Raw genomic sequence first — 27,145 nt, forward strand, 5'->3', positions numbered from 1 at the left:
CAGGGCTACATTAAATGTCCTTGTACATTCTATTGGCAACAGGATTGTGTGTTGTTGAAGGGAAATTTTCAAGGGGAAATATGAAGGGAATCTTTACACGTCTAATTTGTTAGTAAATAAAGAGGCTCTACCCAATACAAAAACTAGCCTTAAAATAGAAAATGGACAGGTCATGTAGAGAGAGACTTAAGGATACACAGATTTTTAAAGCCAGAAAGATCTAGTTTGAACCCTGCATAACACTGGCCATGGGACTTCTCTGAATTAATTTCTGCTTCCAGTCCAACAGTTGAGGTTGAACTAGAGCATATCTTTTAGAAAAAACATCCAATCTTGATTTAAAGATCTCCAGTGATGGAGGCTCCACCACAGCCCCCTGGTAAGTTGTTACAACGGCTAATTACCCTCACTGTTAAAAATGTGCATCCTATTTCTTGTCTGAATTAGTCTAGCTTCATCTTCCAGCCATCGGATCTTCAACTGACAGCCTTTGTCTCCTAGATCGAAGAGCTTTTTGGATTTCTATTCCTCATGTAGGTACTTATAGATTGGTCAAGTCACCCCAGAACTTCTCTTTATTAAGCTAAACATGCCACCACTTTTCAAAATCGATTAGAAAATGAGGATCTGACAGTAAATGTAATAGTTTGGGGGGAGGGGGAGATTTTAAAGGGATTTTAAGGGACTTAATCTTTTGTGTCTGAAACTTGCCTGAAATTTTGGAGGCTTTCTAGGGTCAAATTTTCAAAAGAGGTCAGAGCTGGATTCCTTAGTGTCTACAATTGGGGCCAGATTTTCAAAAATACGCTGCACCTATTATGACGCTTATGGCCAGCACCCAACATGTGAAGACCTTTTGAAAATCTGGCTCGTTACTTTGGTGCCTGAGAGCCAAACTCTTAAAAATCTAGTCCTGATTGTGGATGCTGAGCTCTCCTGCAAATTCTGAACCTATTGCCAGTATATCAGGACATCTGGATTTTAACCCTAGCTCTTTAGTTCTTCTCATAACCGCTCAGCAATTGCACAGAAATGAGTTGCCTTTGGTCAGAGCCAAGGGATGGAGCCTATATGGCATCATATGGCAACTCTGAAGCAGCTTCTGAAACTCTGGGGCTCTGTAGTTGTAGAGGACGTGCCCGGAGAAAGCAGTGAATATTGACTCCGCAGCATAAACTTCCTTAGGCTTTGAGGCTAATGCTGGCCTGTTAATATTCTCTTATGCACATTCTCCCTTGATGCAAAGGGATTTTCAGGGTGCCTGCAGACAGAGAATGAGTGCAAGCATGGCTCCTTAGAGATTTATTCTCCAGTGGAATAAGAGAGTACAGAGGGGTGAGTACAAGGAGCAGATCACAGACGGGGGACTTCTCCCTGAGTGTCTCAGCCCTCTGTAGATATACCCAGATATGCATATATTCCCCATTGAACTTGGAATAATTGCCTGTTTGCATGGATTCTCCCCTGGCTGACTCAGTGTGTGTATGGGGAAAACTATGCCCTCCCTTCCTCCTTGACAATGTGGTTTAACGGAAAGTCCTGTATTCATAGATGCCTCCTGGCCCTTCTGTGAGGCTTCCCTATGGAAGAGACTGTTTTTAAGAGTGCGAAGCCTCTGTACTGCCACAACTGGAAATAGGACGTACAGTTGGCCCCCTCTACACCGCAATCAACGCTGTACTAGCGATAGCTGTATTTAAGAACAGTGGTTGCTAGCAGGGCTCTTCCCTTTTCCCTGACTTGTACGGACAGGGATAATTTTATCGGAGCACTGTGTTAAAAGCCTGCTTTTAAAACAGTGCTAAATCTTGTCTGTGCCAGGAAAATAAGGAGCTGTAATTTACCACCAATGCTAACAGTGTAGGCTGTAACAATTACATAATACAAGGCTCAGGTATTTTACTGCCTTGCTGTGATAGTAAGGTTAGATGACACCGCAGTTAAAAACCACTTCTCTTACTACAACTTCTGGAGCTGCTCTGCTCGTGAATTGAGAGTCCCGTTTCTCATAATATATATATTCACTCATAGACAACAGTCCCTGCTCTTGTCTGGTTCTGCTCTAGAGCTTCCACCCTTTCTGCTACCACTGGAGTTGCACTCTGTTGAGTATTACGAGTTCCAGTTTTCCTTTTATAGATTCAGCCATGGACTATAGTACCTAGACACAGAGGTGGAATCTAAAAACCATCCAGGATCTGCAGAAATGAATATTTTGAGAGCCAAGTAAAAGGGAGATTTTTGGTAGAGGAGAGGAGATTGGTCTATGATAAGACCCCTGCCCTACAAATAGGTCAGCGGAGTGACAAGGTTGGTGAACCTAGGGGGGCATCAGACACAACTGCAGCCAGCACAGTTCTGTGGGCAGTGTGAACAGTAACCTGTATGGCCTTCGTACTGTATCAGTTTTACCGTGTGGTTTGCAAGTGAAACAGGAGACAGCAAATGAACCCCAAATAGTAGATGCTGCAATGGGCAGTGTCTTTCCCTGCATATTAATTTACTTTTCTCCAACCACTCCAGGAATAGCTCAAGGTTCCTGAGTCCAGATTTATAAATCTCTTTTTTTATTCCCTTGATATTCATCAGGGATATACAATTATTCTTTCCTCCCAAGTAGAGAAACCCAATCCCTATTTTAAATTCAATTATTGTAATTGCAGCATTGGGGAACAAAAATAATGCATTCATTTTCTAATAAGAAATTACGGATTCCAAATTGCTGCATACAGTATGTCAAAACAGTACATTTGAGAGAGGCAAGCCAGAGTGTGCCTTTGTTTTTGCCATTTCTATTTGCTAACTGTAGATTCACAATAATCATCTCCCGCCCCCAGGTCTAGCACAAGCAATGTAATTTATAAACCATACCAAAAAGAGAGACAACCATAAATAATCATAGTATATCACATCGATGCCAGTAATTAATTATAAAATAGAGAGAAGAAAAGAGAGAGAAACAACAACCAATAAGTCAGTTTACAGTGCAGAGCAAACAGGCTGAGTTATTTTCTAGTGTTATGATAATCAGGAGCATTTATGGCAGTTCAAAAGCTGCCTCTAACACACACAAATCATTTTGTCTCAGGTGCTATTTATAGCTTCCATCTATAACTTAGTTAAGAATATTGTGGTATCCATTAAAAACCCCATTATATAGAGGTTTATAGTTGATTTGGGTTGTTTTGGGGTTGATGATGATTATTTATTGTTGTTATTACTATTTATTTATTTATTACACTGTTGCATTTAAATGGCTTTCCCCATTTTAAAGTTCTGGGATTAGAAAAGCTGAATTTTTGTTCTGTTTTTTTGAGCATTTTATATGCTATTTTGTCGTTGCAATCGTTACGTCTTATAAGTCAAATAACTCTCCCTGTATGTGAAACTCGGCAGCCATTTTCTACTTAAAGTTGCTACAGCCTATTATTGCAGACGTCTACTGTGCTCTCTTGTTAAGATTTTACTTTGTTTCTTTTTAACTGTTGTTTTCTGGAGTCTATAATAGAAGTAATTTTAGATTGAAAGTATATATTTTGCTTGAGTTGAGCTGGTTGAAGATGAGATAAAATTATTTTGTTGAATAATGCGTTATTCATCAAGGACCTAATCCAAATCTATTGCATTCTTCCTTTTCTTTTTCTTTTGTATTATTATTCAGATGTATTACAGTAGCACCAAAATGCCCCAACTGATGTCATGGCTCTGTTGTGCCTGGCACTGTACAAACGTACAGACGTATAGTGATAAAGCCCCTTTCCTGAAGAGATGTAGTTGGAAGTTGAAAAGTGAAAGGGGGAAACAGCAGCACAAAGAGGTGAAATGACGTGCCTGAGGTCCTACCATAAGCCAGTGGCAGTCACGTCACTTGACTCCTACTCCAGTGCCTTCTCTAAAAGGCCACATTGCTCCTCAGCACCTATTGCAGTCTTCTGATGACTCCACTGGGCGTTGGATCATGACCCCAATGTATTATTGGAACAATAGCATATGGTTAGCTTTGGAGGTGGTTAATAACTGAATAATGGGGGTGGGGGGGGTTAAATAATATTTTTGATAAGTAAAGACATTTTTCACTGACTAAATAATTCAAATAATAGCACTTGACCAGCTTTGATACTCAGAATACATCTTAACATTTTGGAAAATAAATACTTAAAATTACCTGAATGATTAGCTTCAGCAAATTATATCAGAGAGTCAGGCAAGAAGTCCCCAAGTAGAGCATTGACATATAGTGGCTGCAGTCTTTTCAGTTGCCTTTTTAACAAATTATCATTGCCTCCATATTTCCTAGTTACTCCTTATTAAGGCTAAGCACCACAGCGTTCATCACACTGATCTTATGTAACTATCAAAGGCAAAATAGCAACCATTGTGTCCATAATCTTTGCACGAAGGAGTCCCCAGGCAAATTGTTAATTGTGATTGGCTAGAATTCCCCTGGATAAACACTTAAATGGTCAAGAATCTGATTGAACCCAACATTCGTTTGATGTTTTGTAAAGACCATTTTCTTATTTTCACCGCTTGAAAGTATTGGAACAGCTCGACAGCCATCCCAGATCTATAAATCATTATTGGAGGTGCATAATTTATGATCTTTGCTTTTGTATCTTTTATTTATTTTAGTCTCCTCTTCTGCCTTTTATTTGAGCCCTTACATGCACACAGTTTTCTAGTTGTTCACCTTCCAAGGAGCTAAGATCAAGACACTCAGTCAGCCAAATATCTACTTAGGAACTAGAGTAGGCTGTAGAAAATAGAATAACAAAATGATTTAACCCTACAGATAGAAACTTATGCATACAGGTACCAGGTCTCATGCTAGCTAATCTAACAACTAGTCTCTACTTATGGAAAAAGTTGTATAGGCACCATTTAAAAATATACCACTTTATCCTATTATTTCCTATACTTGGAAGAGGAAATAATGCAGATGTCATTATAAATTTATAGTGTAGATCTCCTCTGAATAGGGACTATGTAAAAATGGCATCTTATCCACAAGATCTGCTCTCTTTGTGCATATAGTCCTAGCTGTTGACTTTAAGGATAAAATTATTATTTTTAATGCTTCTTATTCCTGTGGCACATGCAGCTAAGAAAGAGAGTGAGCTAGGCTCTATTCTGGCCTGGGCATAATTAACAGAATTATTTTCTAAAGGGGGGATTTTTTCCCAAATCCTTTTGAATTACAATGAGAATTGGTTGCCTGATGTCCTTTGGCCCCTTTGGAAGTCGCAGCCTAAATTCCAATTGCAGGGCCAAATTTTGCCCACGGCCCCCCTAAAACACACAGTGAGGAGATTGGGATTGTGCATGTGACCCCGATGGCAGAAGTTGTACAGAACCTTTTATTATGGAGGTGCTGGTCACAACTCCATAGCTCTGTCTGAGTTCTGTTTTACACAGGGATTCCACATCTTTTGTTATGCATGAAAAATACAACGTATCTTCTCCAAACGTAAAGCATTCATTCCCTGAGTACCGAATGAATTTTCTGAGAATAGTGCAATTCAATAAATGTATTTGTTTGAGTTCAATTCAATGAAAAAACTGGTTGACATTTTCACTCCAGTAAGGGTAGGGTTCATCAGTGCTGGAGACACAGCTTTCTTGGATCGGCCCAAGACTATGGAGTAAATTCCCCTAGGAACTAAGGACCATCACAAACCTCACCACTTTCCACTCCAGTGCAAGGCACATTTGTTTGACATTGTCTTCTCTAACTTACACACAGAGCAACAATGGTGTATGCATATTATTTTTAAAATTTCCAAAAACAAGACATTCCACCGCACACACTTCTCTCCCTGTTGAGAGGATGAGAGAACAAACTTGTGACAGATGGTAGTTCACCTTTCTTAATGCACTACTAGAAGACTCTTCGACACTAGGATGATGAGCGTGGACAAGAACTTACAGAGAGAGAATAGCCTAGAAAACTCTACATCAATAAGTTGACAATCAATTAACGACCATATTCACCGGTACACATTGGCTGTTTTGCACTATTCTGACAGTACAAAACACCACCATCTTAAACTGGCCACTGTACTCTAGCTACTGTGAGGGGCAACTATCCATTACAAATCAGTTTAATCTTATCTGAGATCACAAACACTAAAATACCTTAATGAGAGTCAGACAGTTATTGAATGCCATCTCTACGGGGCAGAGTTATGGTTATTAGAGTGTCTTAACTGTGTATTTCCATATCTTAACATATTTGGATTACTTTTAAGTGAAACCTTCATTCTAAATCTCCTGGGTTTGTAATACTTGATTGTAGGATAATTTCAGCATTCCAGCAATGCTTTTTTACCCTTACAATGTGTAATCTCAAACTTAACTCCTTCTTAGGGTTTTTGTTTGTTGTTTCTCTTCCTAGCAATTATTCAATGGGAGTTCCAGGCAACTCCTTGAGGTCAAAATTTGGCCGTCTGACAGTGAAGAACTAGGATGTCTGAGAAGTCCACAGGCGTCTACTGAAGTTAGACCTGCACTAGAGAGGCTTTCAAGGGCTTGCTTGCTGCTTCCCAGCTGCCACGTGGCTTTCATTTGTAGTTTCTCTTCACGAGCACAGTTTCTAAATGAGGATGGTTGCTTCACTTTAAGGACATACAAATGACTTGCCCTCACCTGTCAAGCATGATCCTTGTATTTTACCAGGCCCATTATGAACGCAATCTTTCTGTTGAAAATTTGCATACCTCCTTTCTTGAAAAGTAATGACAGCAATTTCTTTCCCTGCGCTCACTTTCTGAGTGTCTCATTTAACGGCACCTGTGAAACCGACAGGCACAGAGATGAGAAGTGAAAGAGAGCAGTTGATTAAATCATCATCAAGTCGGGCCTCAGAAAGTCAATTCTGCTTCCCGTCTGCAATGATATCCTTTTATCTTAAAGTAATGAGCTATGGCACTTTTGCATCGGGTAATGCGATAAGTTCTATTAGCATGTTCCATTTGCTTCACAAGCAAGGGCAAGTCATTTCAGCAAGCTCATATCACTGCAATCAAAGCAATTGGCTTCACAGGCAGAGAAGAAAGAGGAAGGGCTCAGGGTGATTTTTATGGATCACAACACAGTGGAAAAAATGGACTCTGGTATTATTTTAACCCATAACATGCTTTGCTTTTTGTCCATCAGCATAGTTTGCTTTCATTAGCCTATACAGCGTATGGAAGAATCAAATGCTAGACTGTACCATTGGGCTAAGCCTGGGATAGATGAAAAAGGGACCCTCTGTACAAAGACACTGGCTACAGCACTATTCGGCACTGACTGCAACTCACACGGATTAGTTCAATTCTTCATGGTTAACCTATTCTGAGAGTATTATGGCGTCGTCTTCTTATTACTTATTTGTTAAACACTGAAAGAGTGCTCATCACTGCAGAGGATGCAAAATAAAGACCGTCCCTGCGCTTTCAGTCTAAAAGACAATCCTAAAGAAGCAAAGATGACTGGGAGCCTCAGAGGATGGAATAACATGAAATAATTTGTATTTAAGACACGATGGTGACTTGGAGAACTGGGACAAGGAAGTTTATTACACCTGCTTCAGAAGAGAAGGTCTTGTGGGTTTATTCTACTGAGTGGCTGAGGTTGGAATTTTTAAAGTGGATTTACGGGAGTTAGGTGCCCAGCTCCCACTGGATCGGATCTGGGTGCCTGACTCATGCAGGATCCTTGGAAAATGTTCTCCCCCCCCTGCCCAATTCCTCAAGCCAGCATTACCCCTTGGCTATGGCTTCTCTAAAAGCCAATTAATCTTTCACTGAAGTCAATGGGAATCTTTTTCATATATTTCAGTGGGAGCTGGATCAGGCCCTAAACATCTCTGGGGGAAATACAACAAAGGGTAGTCATGGAGCGGGAGACAGCTAAGGGGAAAAGTAAGCAGCACTCTTTCAAGGACTGCAGTAACTTACTCCCTCTTTTCCTCTTATCCCGCAAAACAAGAGGATAGCAAAGGAAATCTGGTGTCTGAGGGGTGTATTGGAAGCATGATGTCTCTGGGATGGTATGCCTTATACATCACCCCTCACTCAGTATTGTGCCTAAAGGAACCATCTAGCTATAGATCATTCCTGTTCTCCTGGGGTGAAATTCACCCAGGTTGCAGATGGCCAGAAGAAAGCTTAAATCCCCTTCAAAGTAGAGCAAAGCGATCTGGAATCAAAACAGGGCTTAAGTGGAACTCCATTGGCACATGGACTTGATGCCTGCCCTCTGCAGGGGGTGAATTCCATCCTTTGTTTAACTAAACCACTGTATTTTGTACTTTGTTATGGCTACCAAGCACCATTTGGAAAGCGTACACACATGCCTGCGCAAGATTTTCTTTTTCTTTCTTTCTTTCAGTAATAAACTTGATTCAGATTTTTTGACTTTGATATTCAAACTGTAATTGTCTTATTTAGATTGCTGTTCAAACTTATTTTTTTATTGTGCACAGCTCTGGAGGAGCCAGAAAGAACAGCTAATTGTGTCATTTTTCAGCTAGTGAGGTATGGGAGGACTTCAAACAGATTATGGTTGAAAAGGGTTCTAAGTTTTTAACAATATTTTCCTAAGGGGGCCAAAATAATTTTGAATGTCCAAAAATGGTACCTTTCATGAGTACAAGGGTGGTTTTGATAAAATCCAGATAAGAGGTCAGCATTGGAATTCTTTGTTCAAACTTTGGTGGTTTGGATAAAACAGAACCTACAGGTGAATAACCCATGACTTTAGTTTTGCAAAACAAACCCTAAACCTCCTCTGCCCACCTGAACCTTAAAGACAGATCTTACAAGGAATCATTGTGAATAACAGGGAAAAATTGCTTTGTAGACTGTAACATTAACTAATTTGCAATGCTCTCCATCTAATAATCTATGTCCAAGAGCACCATGCTGAATGCTCCTTACAGGTAAAGCTAGAGACAGGAAAGCAAGATAAATTAAAAGCTCACCCTTGGCTTCTTTGTGAGTCTCACTGTCTCCATTGCATCAATAAGAAAATTGCCTGTGTATTCCCTGGCTGTCTCCTTTCATCTTCAAGATGTTTTTTCTTGGAAGCAGAGATCTAAGTGTGTAGCTAAAATATAATCCTTTTGCCCTTTTCCAAGGCTGACGGTTTGTCACTGGTGGATAGATGGACAAGAATATTGCTAATGTCAATGGGAGCATGGCTGACGTCTGGGTTTTCCCTTATTTTCTTCAGATTTCTTTTCAGCAGACGGTTGAGTAGAATCACTTTGCTCAACTCAGGTATCTCAGTGGTGCTAACTTCTTGGTGGCAATGATAAATGGATTCAAGATACGAAACAGCTGTTCCAGCAAAGTCCATTGAGCAAAATGTAGAACAAACCCTCGTCGATGTCATTGTATATGATATATTCAATGACAGCCACTTTCGGCGCAAGAATTTATTCAATCAATGAGGTACATAGAATTCCATAGTGGGGCTTCAGCCTGAAAGAGCTCATGAGGCAGCTCAGACCTTTACTCGGCTTGATTTGCTCCAGACTCACAAGCTATTATTATGGGCCCAAACTCTAGCATTACCATGGTAGAATGACTGATTTCTGAAAAGTGGAATTGAGACAGCTCTTGCTATGCAGGAACCGGGGGAGGTTTTAACCTTGACTTTCCACAGCTAGGGCTGTGCTGCTGTCTTTGAACCGATTCTCAGCTTTCCAGCCATCTCCAAAACACGACAATAATTAAAGCCCAACATTGAAACAGAGTCCTTCTGTGTTTTTCAGGTACATAAACTCACTCATTGGAGCAGATGAATTATCTGGGTCTGTAGTTCTCTTTATGCAGCAACAAAGACGGGTGGAGAGCAGCATATCTTCTTATGATCCTGACCTGTCCTAATAACATTTGTCTGGAACACAAAGAGGGAAGGATAGGTTTTGGGTTTGTTTTTCTTTTGTCAGTTCAGAACTCTTGCCAATTGGATGTTGCTTCCTCACTTCAGAAGGCTTCTAGAAACACAGGTTTTCAGGAGCTGTTACAGTGCATGCATACAAATGCAGGTTCATGGGTAAACGAGATGCAATTCATAGTATAGGGTGGTTCAAGCATGCTGTTGGTCTCAGTGCACAGTTGCAAAAGTACTGCAAAATGAGGCTTGAATCCTAATCACATGACAAGGAGACTGTTAGGTTGAGCACTTTGGTTAACAAAGATGGCCGTTTTGAAGTTTGCACAAGTTGATGCTGGTCTGATGTTATTGCGACTGTATATTTGAGCAGTGCTGATAGTGTGCTCTGTATTATACAGAAATCAGGAGTAATCTTTATTTTCATTTTGTATCACAAATAAATACAATATGTTGTTGTGAGTGAACATGGCTTTACTACTATGTGAACAGAGCTAAACGTGAGAGAGATAGATCAGCACATCATAACAACCATTCTTGGACAGGCCAACGGTCCAGCCAGCTCTGTATGCTCCCTCTGACACTTGTCTTAGGGCTAGTTTGGAGACCTGTGGGTTCTCTGCGAACATTGTAAGAGAGTCCTTCCCACCCAGCTTGAGACCGTGAAAACCTTAGTCACTTCTAATGCCGCTTTCCTTGTGGGCCCAAAGAGGTAGATTTTTTAGAAGAACTCACCATGTTTGTGTTGTGTTTATTTGAAAATCAGGCCAGAAGTGTCATGATAGGAGCTGCTGGGTGCTGAGCACTTTTGGAAATCTGATTCTTATTTAGGTGCCTGAACATTGGTTTGGGTTTGGTTTGGGAGTTTTTGGGGGGGTTTTTGTTTTGTTTAAATAATTCAGTTGTTGGGGCTGAGCACTTGAAAATCTGGCCCTACGTGCCTACAGCCCTAACTTATGTTCAGTGCATGCATAGGAAGCAACACAATCATATGAATCAGGGAAAAGAGCTGTGGATTGTTCAGTTGTAATATAGGCCTGCAGACTCATTGGCCTGCTTGTTGGAGGAGCAGAGCACCCGCCACGCCCAGTAAGGCCAAATGAGAGTTGTGGTTGCTCAATCCCTCTGCAAATCAGGCCATTGTAGCTCTGAATTATGTGTTGGGTCCCGAATTTGAAGATAATCCAAATGCAGCACATCTTAGAGCTGGAATCTGTGTATGTTATCCCCACATAGTATGGGCATAGTAGCACCCCTGTGTGAACGGCCAGTGCAAGACCTGTGCTTTGCTTGAGTCCCAAAATAGGGCTTGCATGGTGCACAAGTTTTGTGCTGGTACTGTGCACAGGGATACATTTCATCTACAGTAAATGCATATTGGAAGTTCTTTGCTGGAAGTTTACTGCATATGCTGAACTTGTGCTGCAAAGACAACAGACTTTTGAACCATATTTTAATTTATCCTGAGATTTATTGTATTTATGTTACGCATATATAAATAACACCACTTCCAAAATCTCTGATTGAAAGAACAAAGCCATTTTTGAATTAGAGGTTCATGGAGATGAACCATCAAGTTACTATACTCCATTAATTGTCCATTCCTATATCAACAAGAAAAATCCAAATAGATATTTGATATATTTAACATTGGACTGAGAATCCTGTTTGCTCTCCTTCATGCCTGTGAAACCTCGTTGATTTCACCCACGTGACTGAGAGTAAAATTTGTCTCATCATGTAAGATTTCCTTCCGGAGCAACTCTTGACAGTTGTGTTAAGTGTGTCAGATGATGAGGCTATGCAAAGAAAGTATCCACAGATCATTAGCAGTGGCCATGTAACACGGTGATTATTGAACTGGATTATTAATGCCATGAAACTTTGTTAGGTAACTGAAACAGGATTCAAGCTGCTAATGACTGTATGGGATGGTAAGCTGAGATCAAAATTACACAATTCTCCTGTTTCTACTGTTTTTTGCAATTCTCCTTGTGCCTTCTATCTGAGAATCCCAAGCACATAACAAACACTAGTGCATTTTAGTTTCACTGTACCCCTGTGAAGTAGGCAAATATTTTTATCCTCATTCTCCAAATGAAAAAAATAAGGCATTGAACAGTTTAGGCTCAAGTTTTCAAAAGTGGCCACTAATTTTGGGAGGTGAATAACTATAGATATTCAGGGCTTGCTTTCCAGGCCTGCAGCTCCAGCTGAAGTAAATGGAAACTGTGGGTACTTCGGGATCTCTGGAAAAAGGCACCAAATATGGAAACGTGCAAATCCTTTGACCACCTTAAGTGACTTACCCAAGGTCACACAGTGAGCATGTTCAGACCCAGGGAGAGAACACAGTTACCCCAACTTCCAGTTTTGAGCCTCAGCAACAAACCTATTCTTCCTCTTCTAAATGTCTTATTCGATGTATCTGTGCAAATAAATGGCTCAGCTCTTTTCATGGGGGTTAGGGGGATCTGTATCTCTTATCCTCGAGGAGAAGCCCGTTTAGATTACAATACAACACACTCTGAGTCATGTTAAATGAAAATTTAAACTCAACACAGCATATAAATCCCCCCCCTTCTTTCATAAAGCTTGCCCATAACATTCTGCTATTGAAACAGCTCTACAGGACTGCGGGTCTCTTTCCCTCGCTCCTTCTCAACAAAACCTCTTTATGAGTGAAATAGATGCCTTGTGTATGCAGGACTCCTGGCATTTCACAAAGTGTATTAGGAGCCAGGCTAGGCAAACGTTAGGAGCTGTTTGCTGAGTGCATTTATTGCCTTTGCATAATTTATGAGCTGTAGGGGTTTGACCATCATTCGTCTCTGCCAGAGGCTGGCACTCAGGGCTCTTGAGGATGGAGCTGTAAATTGGCTGGCGTGCTCCCGCTGTGCTCACGGCAAAGTCTTCGGGTCTGTATGGGAATTTAATACCAGGAATGGAACTGTTTTCTCAGAGCACCATGTGGGCCTCCGCACAGCAGAGGCTTTTTTGGCAGACGGAGTGACTGGCCAAATCGCGAAGCTGTCAGTCACCGGGCATGTTGTGAAGGGAGCCTGAGCATTTTTAATCAGCTTGGCACCCGTGTTGCTTCCATAATGGACACCAGTAGGTCTCAGTCCTTCGCCATATGCTTAACTCTGGAGACAAGGTGCTTCTGGGTATAGCAGTAATTATTTGATGCAGAATTAAGCGGACCTTGAAATTAGAACTGGAGTGTCGGAAGGCAGGAGGCTTAACACTTTGATGGAAATAACTGTTCCCACGGATATTGTTCTCTGAGCTTTCTCTGCAGCGTCTCTGGAATGTAGGTAAACGTCGTGTTGGGAAATTCAGAGGTCATTGGTTATCTTGCAATTCGACATTGTAAGAGACTGGGGAAAAACAACATTCCTGCCAGGTGTGCACCTCCCCCTTCTCTCCTCCTTCCCCCCCCCCCCCAAAAAAAAAAAAAAACAAAAAACAAAAAACCCTTTTCCAAACCTGTGAACTGGGGAGAAATCCCTTAAACTCCAAAAGAAGGGGAGGCAATTAAAACCTTTGTTGTTGTTGTCCATTATCAACATCCATTTTTTAAACTTGCTCCTTGTGGTTTATGACACTGAAAATAACAGTGGATAAAAGTTCGGGCCTATGGCTAGATTCTAGCCTCAACACTCTAACTGGCTAGTTGAGTGGTCTTGACTACGTTACTTCCCCCTTCCCATCTCTGTGACTCAGTGTCCCCACTGTAGAATGGGGATAATGAAGCTTCCTTTGTAAATGCTCTGATAGCCATGGATGAAAAGTGCTGTACATTTTGGTATACATGAAAACCTAGGGGACTGTTCTGCAAAGATTTACATGTCTGGCGAACTTCACACAAGGTATAGTTACACTGAACTCAGTGGAATGTGCATAAGTGATTGTATGATCAAAGTCTCAGGATGGGAACAAGTTGAAGGGGGGGAAAACATGCTTTGCTGTCTCCTAGTATATGCCTTTCTCTCTAGTATAAAAATGTCCAATTTTACTTTTGCTGGTTACATTAAACACTCCCTTAACACACACACAAACATATGCACCTCAAATCAACAAACAAAACCCACCTTGCTCTTTGTTTGACGTTAAGTTCTGATCTTAAACTCTGTCTCATCTATCTCATTTTTTAAATATTATTTGTCACCAAAATATCCAGGTGCAAACTAGAGCTAGATAAATCATTTTTAATGACTAATTTGTTCAATGAATTTCACCTCTGTTCCTGTTTGGGAATTATCTGCGGGCAGATTGCAGTTTTCTCTGATTTATCCATTATTTGAAATTATTTGCCAGATAATAATTCTCAGCCATAGCTTGGTAGTGAGTAGAGTGGTGCAGAGAAGGTAAACCAGGTGCTCCTATTTACCCTCTCCTATAAAAGAATTAAGAGAATTCTAAGGAAATGAAAAGACAACCATTTTGAAACAGATAAAGTGGTTTTTTCTACACTTAATTAACCTGTGGAACTCACTTGCATGTTATATATCATTTCATTTTTTAATAAAAGGATTAATTACTTAGTTGGATACTGAGAATATCTACAGTTACATTAGTTGGGAAAAAATGTGTGAGGAACATAACTACTCATGCTTCAGGACATAAACCAAGCACTAAAGCCCAGATCCTCAAAGATATTTTGGTGCCTAACTCCCATTGAAATCATCTTGAAATCAATGGGAGTTAAGCACCAAATATCTTTGAGGAACTAGCCCTAACTACCTGGGTTAGGGAGAAGCTTTCCCCATAGGCATGGTACTGCATAATTGTCCATTGTGGCAATCATACTCTTTCCTTTGAAGCATCTGCTACTAGCCACTCTGAGACAGGATACTGGGCCAGTGGTCTGAATTGATCAGGCAATTTTTATGTTCTTATTTTCACTGACTCTAGAAACGTCCATAGTTCAAGTCAGATTTGAACTTCTGGTTTCTTATCCACACCGATTCACCATTGGAGGTTTCACCCATTTTTAGCTGTGGTATTGTTTGTGGTATTTAAAAATTGAACAACTGGAAGTGATGTTTTGCAAAGTAGACACCAGTGTGGTAATCAGTGGTGTACAGTACAAGTGTTTGTGTCATCAGACCCAGTTTAGGAATCCAGAACATCTCACTGATTACAATATGTTGTCAGTTCCATTTTGATCTGTCTTGAGTCATCTGAATTCTTCAGTGGACCCTCTTTGAGCAATGCAACCAAAGTGAGCCATCTACAGTAATGATGGAGTAAAATGGTACCCTTGTAATGTGCATCTTCTGGGTGCCGTCTAAACTGTTTCCATCTGCTGCCATTGACAGAACCTTTGCAACTGATCTCTGGGGAGACAGCATCATACATACTTTTCATCAGATAAGGAAAGAAGCTAATATTTCTCTCTCTCCCCCCAACCCCCGTGATTTAATTTTGGCTGCTAACTGTCCTTATGCAACATCAATTTCCTTGAATGTAAACTAGTCTGGCTGGGGGAATAGCATATGTATTGCAAATGACTTTGCTGAATCATGATGATATTGTAATAGAAACCAAAATACAAGTGTGGAGTCTTTCTACAAATTCTGTTTGCAGGGGGGGGAATCCCTGTTATACATAAGTGTTTCTTTCCAAAGGAATGGGAATTGCAGCATCACGGATTAGGTGTGTTTCACTCATTCTGAGAACTTCGGTTTCTCTTCTCCATCTTTATTTTTCTTCTCTTTCTATTTCAGTGTGACAGTGACAGTGATCAAGAAGAGAAGGTAAGCTGGGGAGCACTTGCTACCTGTACTGTTCTATGTCACTATGGGCACAGAAAGCATCTCGTTGGATTCACTTACTTCTGTTTTTAAGTTCTTTATATAAAACGTTTGGTTTAGGACCCGATCCAGTGCCCACCGTAGTCAATGGAAAGACACTCGTTGACTGTAATGGGTTTTGGATCAGACATTTAGGACAAACGTTTTTAATCCATGAATTGGAGGCTCCACGTATCATTCTGTAACATGTAGATAACGTAATTTATGTGTGTAGTGCCTTGGCCACTGGCCTTTTGTACAGCTGAGTTTACCACTAGGAAGTGCTAACATGCCATGAATGCACGGGGACATGTTTGCAAAGATCCATATTTGCACTTTTAAACGGTCATTTCTCTGTGTGTCTGGTTTGCATGTGCACATGCAGAGTCCTGGTGGCTCTATGGGTCCATATATTTATTTTTGAGAGTGCCTCCATTGAAACAGCATTTGGAAAGTGGGCCCTAAGGCAGATTAATAGATTTTCTTTGTAAAGGGTTCATGATTCCACCATAAGACTCTGCGGGTGGTGGGTGGGATAGGGGTAGGGGTGAGGTGGTTGATCTGTTAAAAATGTTAGGGAAGCACTGATCTATAAAATTATTTTCTGTTAATGATGCTAGTAACTGTATTATTTGCATCAATGTATTTTAATATGTCTGAATTTTTCCTTCAGTGTGAACAAACCTCTGTATAACGTTCTCGCCTGTCAAATCAAATGATCAGTATGGGGGGGGGGGGGGGGGCAAGGTTTTAAAATGTCATTTCAAGATTGAATTCTGTGACTCCTGTATGTGTGTCGGGCCTTAAGGATGACCCCAAATCTTTTTTCTTTGACAGTTTAACTGCTTTCTCCTCTTTTCTTTGCTGGGTACATTTGGGGAAGTCTGCTCCATGTGCCTCCCTCTCCTTATTTAGAGGACGGTGATTAGTTCTGTGAATTGGCTCCACATAGACCAAGAAGAAGGAAGATGATGTGCTTAACGGTGACACAATTGTGTATGTCCACTGATGCACCAGAAAAGAATCTAAGCATATTGTGAAATGCGCAAGGAGACAACAGACGGCAGAACTTGAATTCGATAAAGTTAATTAGTGATGCATTTGTATAGGAGGAAGAAAAGGAAATTCTCTCCTCATGCCTGCAACTACCAACCTTTTGGCCCTCAGCTTTCGATAACTTCCCAAATAGGGGATTTGTTTCTTCTGCAGTTGTTGTAATCATTTGTTAATGGTGTTAAGACATACTATTTACTTTGGCTTGCGGCATTTGACGCTTTTAGTGATTTCCCTTCATAGGAGGACTAATCACTGGCGTAAATCAGAATACGACAACAGAGATGTGTGGTTTTACTGGGGTTTTTTACGCAGAATATTAAGCTGCATCTTTAGATATGAACTTCTAATGCATTACTATTAAATTCCACTCAATTTAGTGATTATACATTTTCAGGATATTCTTTATGTGGTGGAAGATGATAAACTGAGCATGGTACCCATGTTTATGGCATATAGTGCCACAAGTGTATTTTCCTTCCACCCCTATATTTGCAGAGCTAACCTCTGGCAGTTTTCCTGATGCTTTTCTTTTACAGCACTTCTGTGTATAAAGGCAAACTGGACAGCTTTTACGGACATGAGTATTGTCAATTAAGGGATATTTATTCATTACAACACTCGAGAGAAGCCCGAAATGGCCCCTCTCACTGAATGTCCCATGACTTGAGCAGAAAGAGTATGAAATCCAAACCTGGATCTGAATATGACAATTGATGTCTTGTTGAAGGGATGAGATTAAGCGCAGATCCAAATGTCCCTGATGATTCAGGGCAGCTCAGAACCAAACCCAGCTCTGAATTTTGCAAATCAGGCCCAATTCTGAAAGAAAGCCTCAACTGGCAGCTTAGGCAGAGATCTCAGGGCCTTGTTCTGTCGTTAATTTGAATTCAGCATATGTAGCCTTTTATAAAATGCAAGACATCATCATCTGAGCAGGTCAAGCATATTCAGATGAAGACAAATGGTGCTTATTTGATTTCCTTAAAATCAGGAAATGAAAAAAGTGCTCTCTAGAGAAATCATGTTCTGTCTGAGTTAGATGATAGACCAAGGCATGTACCCCAGATAAGAACAGGCACTCGTCTTGCGGTTTTTATCTCTGAAGGACGGTCAGGACTGTCAGCTCGCTGACATGTGCATTATCCATGTCATTTTAAACAAAGTGACCTGTAGAAAAGTGCACTCTGCCGTGACATGATAATGGGCTGTTGGATGACAGGTAAAGTACACACTATAAAGGAGGCTGTGCATTATTCCTTTGTTTAACTGACAAGTAGAAACTTCCTTCCTTCAGACAGGCAGTATCTTTTAGATCTTTTTCAACAGGACCCCTGAAGATTTTGAATTCCTGTTTAGAATAAAATAAAGATTTCAAGACCAAAAATTTCTATGAGCAAAACATGCAGGGACAGCAGAGGGTGCTTCATTAAGGGCTTGACCCTACAGCGTGTTGATCATCTCCTGGGTGGAGCTAGTATCCTCCATTCTGCTGGATGACATTGGGAATTGAGGGCACCTCGCAGGAGTAGAGCCTTGAACCGAACCTCTTGTACCCACTGGAAGAGCGTGGATGTCAGCTTTGCGACATGGAGTTGCCCAAGTTGAGTAGTAATTGTTAAATTGGCTATGGGTGGCCCTACTTTAATGCATTCTGATGAGCCTACAATAGTTCCATCCCCAAAACAAGTTAAGGTTTCTGTGAGATTTTAAGTCAAGGTAGAAATTGCTTCTCGATGGGAGCTGCAATCTTCGGTTACAAGGCTCATGCTCTGCAGCACGTTTCTTTAGATGGATCCAGCATTTGCCAATCAGAAACATTATGGGGACATGACTTTGTTTCACTCTGGGGTTCTTGGGGTGGATGCATGCTGGTCTCTATTGCTTACAAGAAATTTGTGTCCTCTGGCTAGTTGTGGTGTGTGTGTGTGTGTGTGTGTGTGTGTGTGTGTGTGTGTGTGTGTGTGTGTGTGTGTGTGTGTGTGTGTGTGTGTGTGTGTGTGTGTGTGTGTTGGGAGCAATGATATCGAGTGCTAGTTATAAAGAGGCCCTGAGAGTCAGGGTTAAAGTCAAAAATAGCAGGTCAGTATAGTGCTTGCTGTACAACAGAGTGAAGAAAGTTTAAAGGTAGGCAAACTCAAGCATAGCCCCAAATACTAGAGTGAAGAAAGGGAAATTAGGGAAGCATAGGGAGAATGGGAGGCAGACACCCATCAGGAGAGGGAGAATAAGGACTGGTGGTAGGGAAGAAGTGCTGTTCCTTAGGCTGTCAGTATCCTCTTTCCCTGTTTGAAGATGTAGCTAGGTGTGTAAATCTCTGTTGCTGTTTGATCTCTATTAAGTGGTGGTTGTGCCTCCAATTTTCCCTCCCTAGCTTTGAACTGGAAGCTGCCAGAAAGAGTCACTTTCTCTGTCTGTACCTGCCCCAGTATGAAATATTTGTCCAGAGGTTTCTCTGGAATTAAAAAACAAAGATATTTATTTGGAAAAAGACGCAGTCCCTGCTTAGCACTACTTGTGTCCATGTCTCACTTTTAAACCACAGGTTTCTGGACTGTGTAATGTACCCACAGATACAGATGTTCCTTGTGATACACAAGGTCTCAGACCAGAGCACTCAGTGTGTGCTTTCTGGCATCCTGTTATCAGTCTTTGAGAGTGCGCACATTTGTTTAGAGGATTCACATAAAAAATCTGAATCACTAATGCTTAAAGAGACGGCAGTTGATGTCACTTAATGTCCTGGGATCTCTTCAGCAAATACCACTGAGGATTCTTACTGAACCAAAAAAGCATGGATCTCATGAGACTTTGGGATTTTCTCCATTAAAAAGCCTGTCAGTCTCTGTGCAGATCTCCAAAGCTAGTGATTTAAAATAAGGGCAAGCTATTGCACACTGACACATTTAAGCTCAACTGTGTTTTCCTCTGATACCGAGATTTAATTTTTAACATTATACACATGGTAATTAATAGAGGAAAGGCTGTCACTGCAAATGAATTCATTTTCTGTAAATAAAGGGAGCATTCTGTTTGATGAAAAGACATATTAATGGTGTAGAGACTGCTGTTTTTTTTTTTTTTTTTTTTTTTTTACCTTCCCTACCTCAATCCCCACAAGCACTGTATTTAACTGGGCTGCTTTAGAAATTAAGGACCATATCTGAGGTCATTTTAACATTTTTGACTCAGTCCTGACCTGGGAAATCATTTTATTGGCCTTGGGGAATTTCACAGCAGAGTATAACATGTTGTTGCTTAAGTTAGACTTTGGAAAGAAAAGATCTGCCGCTACAGGATTTTTATCTGAGTTTTATATGAATAATATGAGATGCCCAATAAATGAAAATCAATCAGTAACTAATCATTTAATTCTGTATATAGCTCAGTGATAACCAAGTCATTGTGTTTTATGATGATCTTTAACCTGAATTCAAAATCTGCTGATTGCCCGTGATGGTTGTGATCCAAGTTCAGTGAAATCAATTGGAGCGTTTCCGTTGACTTAAATGGGATTCGGAATGGATCTTGTATAAGGGTGGTGGGTGAGGAAGGGACTCACCTATCTAAAGAAAAATGTCAGCTACATTTGTATAATCCCCCTGTGAAAAGCAAAATACATGATAAGAGCAAAATAAACGGATCTGCTCCATGGCCAATTCAGTGGCTGAATGCTATTATGTACCTTATGAAGCCTATCCCTGTGTTGGTGCTTTACTTGTCAGACTTCTGTATTTCTCTCTAGAGCCCCATTGGCGGCACAATGCAAGCAGTGAAAAATCCTTTCCGGAATGTTATTTTTATGTCAGAATGTTTTTAATGATGAAGCTAACACATTTGATTACTTATAAAATATATATGAACGTAAGAGCATGGTGTGTGAGATGAAAATTCTTCATAACATGATCAGTCATATATATTATAGATATACTTTTAAATTATATATACAAATTGTGTAAAATATTTGTGTAATGTGTGTATATGGGTTTGTATATATAGCACATTTTGAAGGTGCCACTGCTAAATTTTCTTGTTTACAGGCTTTAGAAGATATTTTGCATCAGTGTATGATCAGACACCTGTGGTCCAATTCCAATATTGCTATATTTGGTAGTTAAATGTTCCATGTTTGCAGTATTCCCCAATCTAAGTGCAGAACAGAGAATATCTGATAAAGTTGAGTGCCAGTGTAGAGTACAAGCTGATTATTTTAATGGAACCCACAGTATGTTATAGAGTTCTAAAACAATATAGATTTCTCATTGCTATTGCCCCTTTCTTTCTTCTCAGCCCTTGTGTCTTTCTCTCTATAATGCTATTTAGATAGGAATGGAGAATCAGTGTGAGGTAAGAAATGGTCTGAAGCTTTGTCTTGAATGGTATCTTTACTGAGATTCAGAGAATAACTTGATAACCTCATTGTTTCATTTTCACACCCCTCTGCACTTCCTTGTTCCAGCATGGAAGTGCCGTGATTCAACACAGCAAGAAGTTCTGCCTTTTGAGTTATTTCTGGCCCAACTGGAAATCTCACAAGAGACCTACAAAATTCCTAGTCCAGTGTTGCAGATCCAAGAGATCCGGGTGATAAGTATCTAAAATGTGTTAAGGATATACGAATTGGGAATGGGCCCACCCTGAAACCTGCAGTACCCCTGAATACATTCAGATACTGACCAAGCTTGGTGGCAAGTTCCCTAACTCCATAATGGGCCAACTTCTCTTTCCCCCCAAACCCGCCTCTGGACCTGGGCTTTGCTATCAGTCGCCTCTCTGATCCTAACTAAACCAATTCTTACTTCTAACCATACTGGGGTTTGCCCATTATTGATACTGTTCCTCTGTGTTATTCTTTCTTCTCCTGGAATTGGTTAGAGCACAGTAACTTAGTCTTTCTTCAAATATATATATATATGGCCTCTATAAATAAATAAATAAAGACCAAGCTAATTAACTGCTTGGCACTTGGCTTCTTTCTGCAGGAGCCGTTGCCAGTAATAAAAGTACCATTACAAATGGATTAAATAGTGTTAAAATTGCATTACACCCATCTTGTACATTACAGATAGCTGTAGTGGGAGACATAGAAACCAAATGGAAGTTGGGCTGGGTTTTTTTCCTCTACCAAAAAAAGAAAAAAATGAAGCTTTCTGAGTGTAGCGCTTGAATGAAGATCTATTGATCGATCGTACCACCATTGGCGATGGCCACCATTACCATAGTATCTGCACTTCTCTTACTTGATGTAGGCACCTAGCACCTTAGGGCCCCATCTCAGTTTGGGCCTTTAGATGATACTGGAGTGTAAATAATACATAATAATTGTGCCCCCTATGTCCGTGCATGGAGAAAATCCTCTGCACAAGGATCTTCCCCCTATTACAAACAAGAGGGTATCCGCTGCCTTCCTTTCATTGACCTACACTGCAGATCCAGATACACTTGTGCGGCAGCTGGGCTGGCTAATGGGAGGAATGGGTGAGAATCCCCATTATCACACTTTCAGCCCAACAGGAAATCCTCAGAAATAACAGTTTCGACTCGGGTGGAATTAGTTTTTCCAGGGAGTCCCCACCATGGGGAATCAAAGGAGCAGCCGCAGGGAAAGGATCTGCTGCCTGATTGCTTACTTCCAATTCCACATGGCATTTGGTTGATCAATCAGTTAGTAACTCTGGCGTTTGTATCTTTGAGGTTCTACTGTACTTGGTTTTAAACAGGCCTGTTAAATTAACCTAGGGTATATCCACACGGCGTAAAAACCAAAACAAGGTAGCGAGCCTCAGAGCCTGGGTTAACGCTATGGGGCGAAAAAGAGCAGTGTAGACGTTCCTGCTTGGGCTGGAGCCCGGGCTCTGAGACCCTCGCTAGGTTTCAGAGTCTGGGCTCCAACCTGAGCAAGAACGTCTACACTGCTCTTTTTCACTCTGTAGCATGAACCCACGAGCCCAAGTCAGTTGGCCTGGGCTCTGAAGTTCACTTCCACAGAGTGGTTTTTTGCTGTGTAGTGGTACTCCTAGAGTTCAAGACACAACATGGTAACTTCTTCTGAAAATGTGGCCACTTTCTTTAGTACTTAAGTGGGAGATGATCTCTTGAAAATCTGGTTCTGATTGTCGAAAGTGCTCAATAACACAATCACACCCTGTAGGACTTGCCCAAGGTCATAGGGTTAGCCAGTCAATAGAACCTCATTCCAAGCACTAGATGGCACTTCCTTGTTCTTGGGTGGTAATGTTGTATTCCATATCATGCTTTATTTCAGATAGGGTAGGATGTTATTCTGTGACTCCTCCCGCAAAGCTTCCCATCAAAGAGATTTATGCTGAATATTCATACAGGTATTGTCTTTTTTCACTGTGGAAAAATGCCTCACGTGAAACTAGCCCTGAAGGTCAGCAATCGCCCAGACATTACATGCTAGCTATGCTCATGCAATCACGATGTATTTTGTACTCTTTAAGGCCCATTAGGAGGAAAGATAAAGATCCTGTTTTATTCATTTGATGTGCTACATAGAGGGTCCCTACAGCTAGAGTGGTAATAAAATCGGAACCGAGTGTGTTCGTGTTAAAAGATTTGCCACTAAGGAGAGAAGATGGTGTTTACAGGCTTGAGTAGGTGCTCTCTGGGCTGTTACTGCTACGCTGCTCTGTCAGCCAGCGATTTGTCCTGTCCTTTATCATCTTTGTCACTTGGTAGCATGTTGTCATAGGTAACGTATCACACCCACCCTCTTTCCCTTTTCTCTTTTTTGTACCCATTTCATGTAGAAAATTTGTATTTACTTTGGAAGTGTAATTTGTTCCTCATGGATAATATGACCCTTAGCGGAGCTGGATCATGGGTTAGTTGAAGTGATATTTTCCGCTAATGGTAGTCGTACATCATTGCTGTCAGCTCGGGTTAGGAGGCAAGCACATTACAGCTCCATTTTACCTCTGCAGGCATCTGGGATTATTTGCCATAACTGAGTATGACATGACCGCACTACAGAGTGCATTAAAATTTTACTAGCTTCTCAGGCAAGTTCCTTGGCTCCAGCCTGTGCTTCAGGCAGGCATAATGATGGATACCTCTAAGGTCCTGACTTCCTGCACCAAGGATACTCAATGTCAATGGCCCAAACAGGTTTTGCTTTCCTTTAGAGCATTTTCTGTCAGTTGAGTAAACGATCAAGAGCTAACCACAAAGAGGCTGGCATTGGTGCCACAGAAAACTTATCCGGGAACAAGCATTAAGTGTTCAGAAACATATAATGTTATCGATAATAATTATAATATTTTTAAATATTATATATTCTGTATGATAGATCTAGACATGGAAACACTAGTTACATGAAAACTGTACAGCTAAAAATAAACACACATTTATATATACACAGACAAACATATACATGTATGTATATATTATATACATGCATATAACATCTTTTATATGTATCACATAAAATGTAATATGCACACATATAGTGTGAGTGCAGATTACATGGTTTAGATATATTTAATACACATATAATGTATATGTTATATGCACACAAACACACGTGTGTATGTGTCTGTGTTTTTATGTAATTTTACAATTTTCATATAAATAATATGTCTATTTTTCCATTGTCCTGGTATTATAATCCTGGAATATTTTGTATTTCATATGCTCTGAAATAAATAATATTAAATATGTATATTATCTGTGGCATGTGCATCTTTTTATGTCCCCATCAATATCAATATTGAGGTTAATATTCTAGAAATTCTAGTTATAGATGTAACAGATATATAGATATGGCGAAAGAGGTGTATGAAAGAGTTGAGATGAATCTGAATATATTTTTTTTAAATCATCTTTCATAGCATATGAAATACTGTATATTTCAAGGTAAACTTTCTGCAGTCCCATTTTAGCCACCTTATGGGTGTGAGTGAGAGAGAGATGAATGCTCCCTCTCCCTTTAAGTTGCAACAGTCCCCAGTATCTGCAGTAATGTGAGCAGAAATAGACACATTTTAAGTTTTACACCTGGTAAGTAAGTATTGCATATCGGCACTGCTGGTGGTTCTCTTCAGTGCACATGCTTGTTTCTTGTAAATGTTCACAGGAGGATAAAGGTAAGGTGTTTTTGTTTTGTTTTTTTAAAAGGATTAAATACCAGTATGTGATGAAGCATGGTATTTGTATTGATAGTAAGATAGGATAAAAATGAAAAGCGTTGTTATGTTTTTCAGCAGAGTTTTCAGTTTCCTCTAAGGCCACTCTCTGAGACTGGAGCTGGTCTACAGAGCATGGCATTTTGTTCAGAGTATGTTGTGTTCCCTCAGCTAAATTCTGCAGTGTTTATTTAGGCAAAACTTCCATTGAGGAAGTTTGGCTTGAGAATGGATTAGAGCATTTTGCTCTACTTTTTTTTAAATTTATATTATCATCCCAATTACTGGTTAATAGCTGACATTGTGCTCAGCACTGTACAGGCAGAAGACACAGTCCCAGATACAAGGATATTACTGTATAAATAAAAGGACATTCAAAGGAAATATATGTTTGCTTGCATACATTTTAGTCCTATTGCTTTCTTTCGTATGTAGAGCCAAGCCGTTTTGCAACCATGATAGTTCAGTGAAGTGACAGCAGTAAGGGCTAGGATTCCCACCTATTGATCTTTCACTGTGGGGTTGCAGTCACTCCTGAAGGAACATCATCGTTTTCTATGTAAAGAAAAATAACAAAAATACAGATCTAATCTTTGGGAAGTGATTATCCTCAGAGAGTTTGATTTAAAATGTGGTAATTACTTTAAATCACATGCTTCCAATTGTCTGTGATCCAACCACTCAAGAAATGTAGTTATTGTGGAATAAACGCAATTTATATCGTATGTGTGCACACACAGATGTGTGTTTGTATTTAGTGGTCTATATTTGTGAATTTATATAGGTGTGTGTGTGTGTGTGTATACACAGAGAGAGAGATATAAATACCCTCCCCCCATATATACACACATATCTAGACCTCTAAAGACAGACATAGACAGATACCATAGATATGTATTCCAGAACCAGTATAGGTCCAAGCATCTCCAACTTGAGGAATTTCAAATCCTTAACCAATAATTTCCAGTTTGGATTTCTCTCTCTTTCTTTCTGAGAGAGACAGAGAAAAGGCCAAGATGCAAGGTTTGGATCCATGGAGGTTCTGGAATGTTTAGCTATAAAGTCTGTGTAATTACTTCATATTTTAAGGGTCTTGAAGGCCCATAACACATGTAACCCTCTCGGATTTCTCACAAACCTATCCATGGACAGGTTAAAAACAATGAGACACACAAAATTCGTGCACCAACAAATGGGGAGAGAGAGAGAGAGAGAGAGAGCTATTCCTTCAAATATTGCTTTGGTTTTCTGCATATTTCTCTCCATCTGGTTCAGCACTAATAAGGGCATTGTGGACTTAGAAGTGGGAAATAGAGCTACTGTATATCTCAGATTCCAGAAATTCCCAAAGCAGTACAGAATTTAAGAGGAGGACACACGGTTTGAATTAGCGCTGGGCCAACAAGTACCAGCAAAATAAGAATCATTCTGAACTTTAACCCATCTATCAAACCATAGCAGGTTTGGATAACATCTTCTAACCCTTATTCAGTTGACTTGACCTTCCTTCCTCCACTGTTTCCCTCCCTAGCTGAATCTCTGACCCCACCCCACCCCCTTCCTCTGGCAGCCTCTTTGCCTGGGGCCTGGTAGATCAATCATTGCTAATTTGTTGAAATTGTGGAGTATGTTAGTCTAGTGCGGTGTTTCTCAACCTTTTAAGTAGCAAGTACCCCCTAACTTCTGAAAATGTTAATAAGCACCCCAACACTGAATTTTCCACAGGATTTTATATTTATATTCCACGGGAGCTATATGTTGGAAGAAGAGCTGAGTAGATAAGGCCAGGAGAGGACAGATGTCAGATCTAGTGTGGGTAGGTTTACCACCTTTACACCAGTGGTGCGCAACTCAAGTGTCTACCTGGGCCAGAGGTGATGTTGGCCAAAGCTAGGAGGCTTTGAGCGGCATGCCAATGCTGGGGAATATAAAGCGCCGTGCCAAATTTTTTGCCATAGATTTGAGAGGAGGAAGGGGTGAGAGAGAGACAGGGAAGGAGGACTAGAGAGAGGAAAAGAGGGTAACTGGTGAAATCTGGGGCTGTCCTAGTCGTCAATGTCACGGCTCAGCTAAAGTAGTGAAATGGACAAGTTATCTGGGCACTGGGCTTTGAGCCCTGGAGGGGAGCTGCCACCTGGGCGAGTTGCAGGCGGCTGCCGCCTGGCTGTTAGTCTGGGAGGTGGGCGACTGCCACCCAATCCGAGCTGGGGCAGAGGAGGTTTCCACGCCGGCTGGGACCGAGGGATGTGGCCAGGTAGCTGCTGC

General features: G+C 40.6%; 1 protein-coding gene across 10 annotated transcripts in view; it reads left to right on the forward strand.

The window, feature by feature from the left end:
* AUTS2 (activator of transcription and developmental regulator AUTS2) overlaps nucleotides 1-27,145 on the forward strand; it is an 881,418-nt gene that overhangs the window by 613,002 nt on the left and 241,271 nt on the right. For all 10 annotated transcript variants that reach the window (XM_067537918.1, XM_067537910.1, XM_067537915.1 and 7 more), the window contains exon 5: nucleotides 15,615-15,644. In XM_067537918.1, coding sequence (XP_067394019.1) covers nucleotides 15,615-15,644 — 30 coding nt within the window. The remainder of the gene's footprint in view (nucleotides 1-15,614; nucleotides 15,645-27,145) is intronic.

This window comes from Emydura macquarii, unplaced genomic scaffold, assembly GCF_026122565.2.
Source record: "Emydura macquarii macquarii isolate MOO-44397 ecotype Brisbane River unplaced genomic scaffold, CSIRO-AGI_Emac_v2 contig_450, whole genome shotgun sequence".
Taxonomy (NCBI): domain Eukaryota; kingdom Metazoa; phylum Chordata; order Testudines; family Chelidae; genus Emydura; species Emydura macquarii.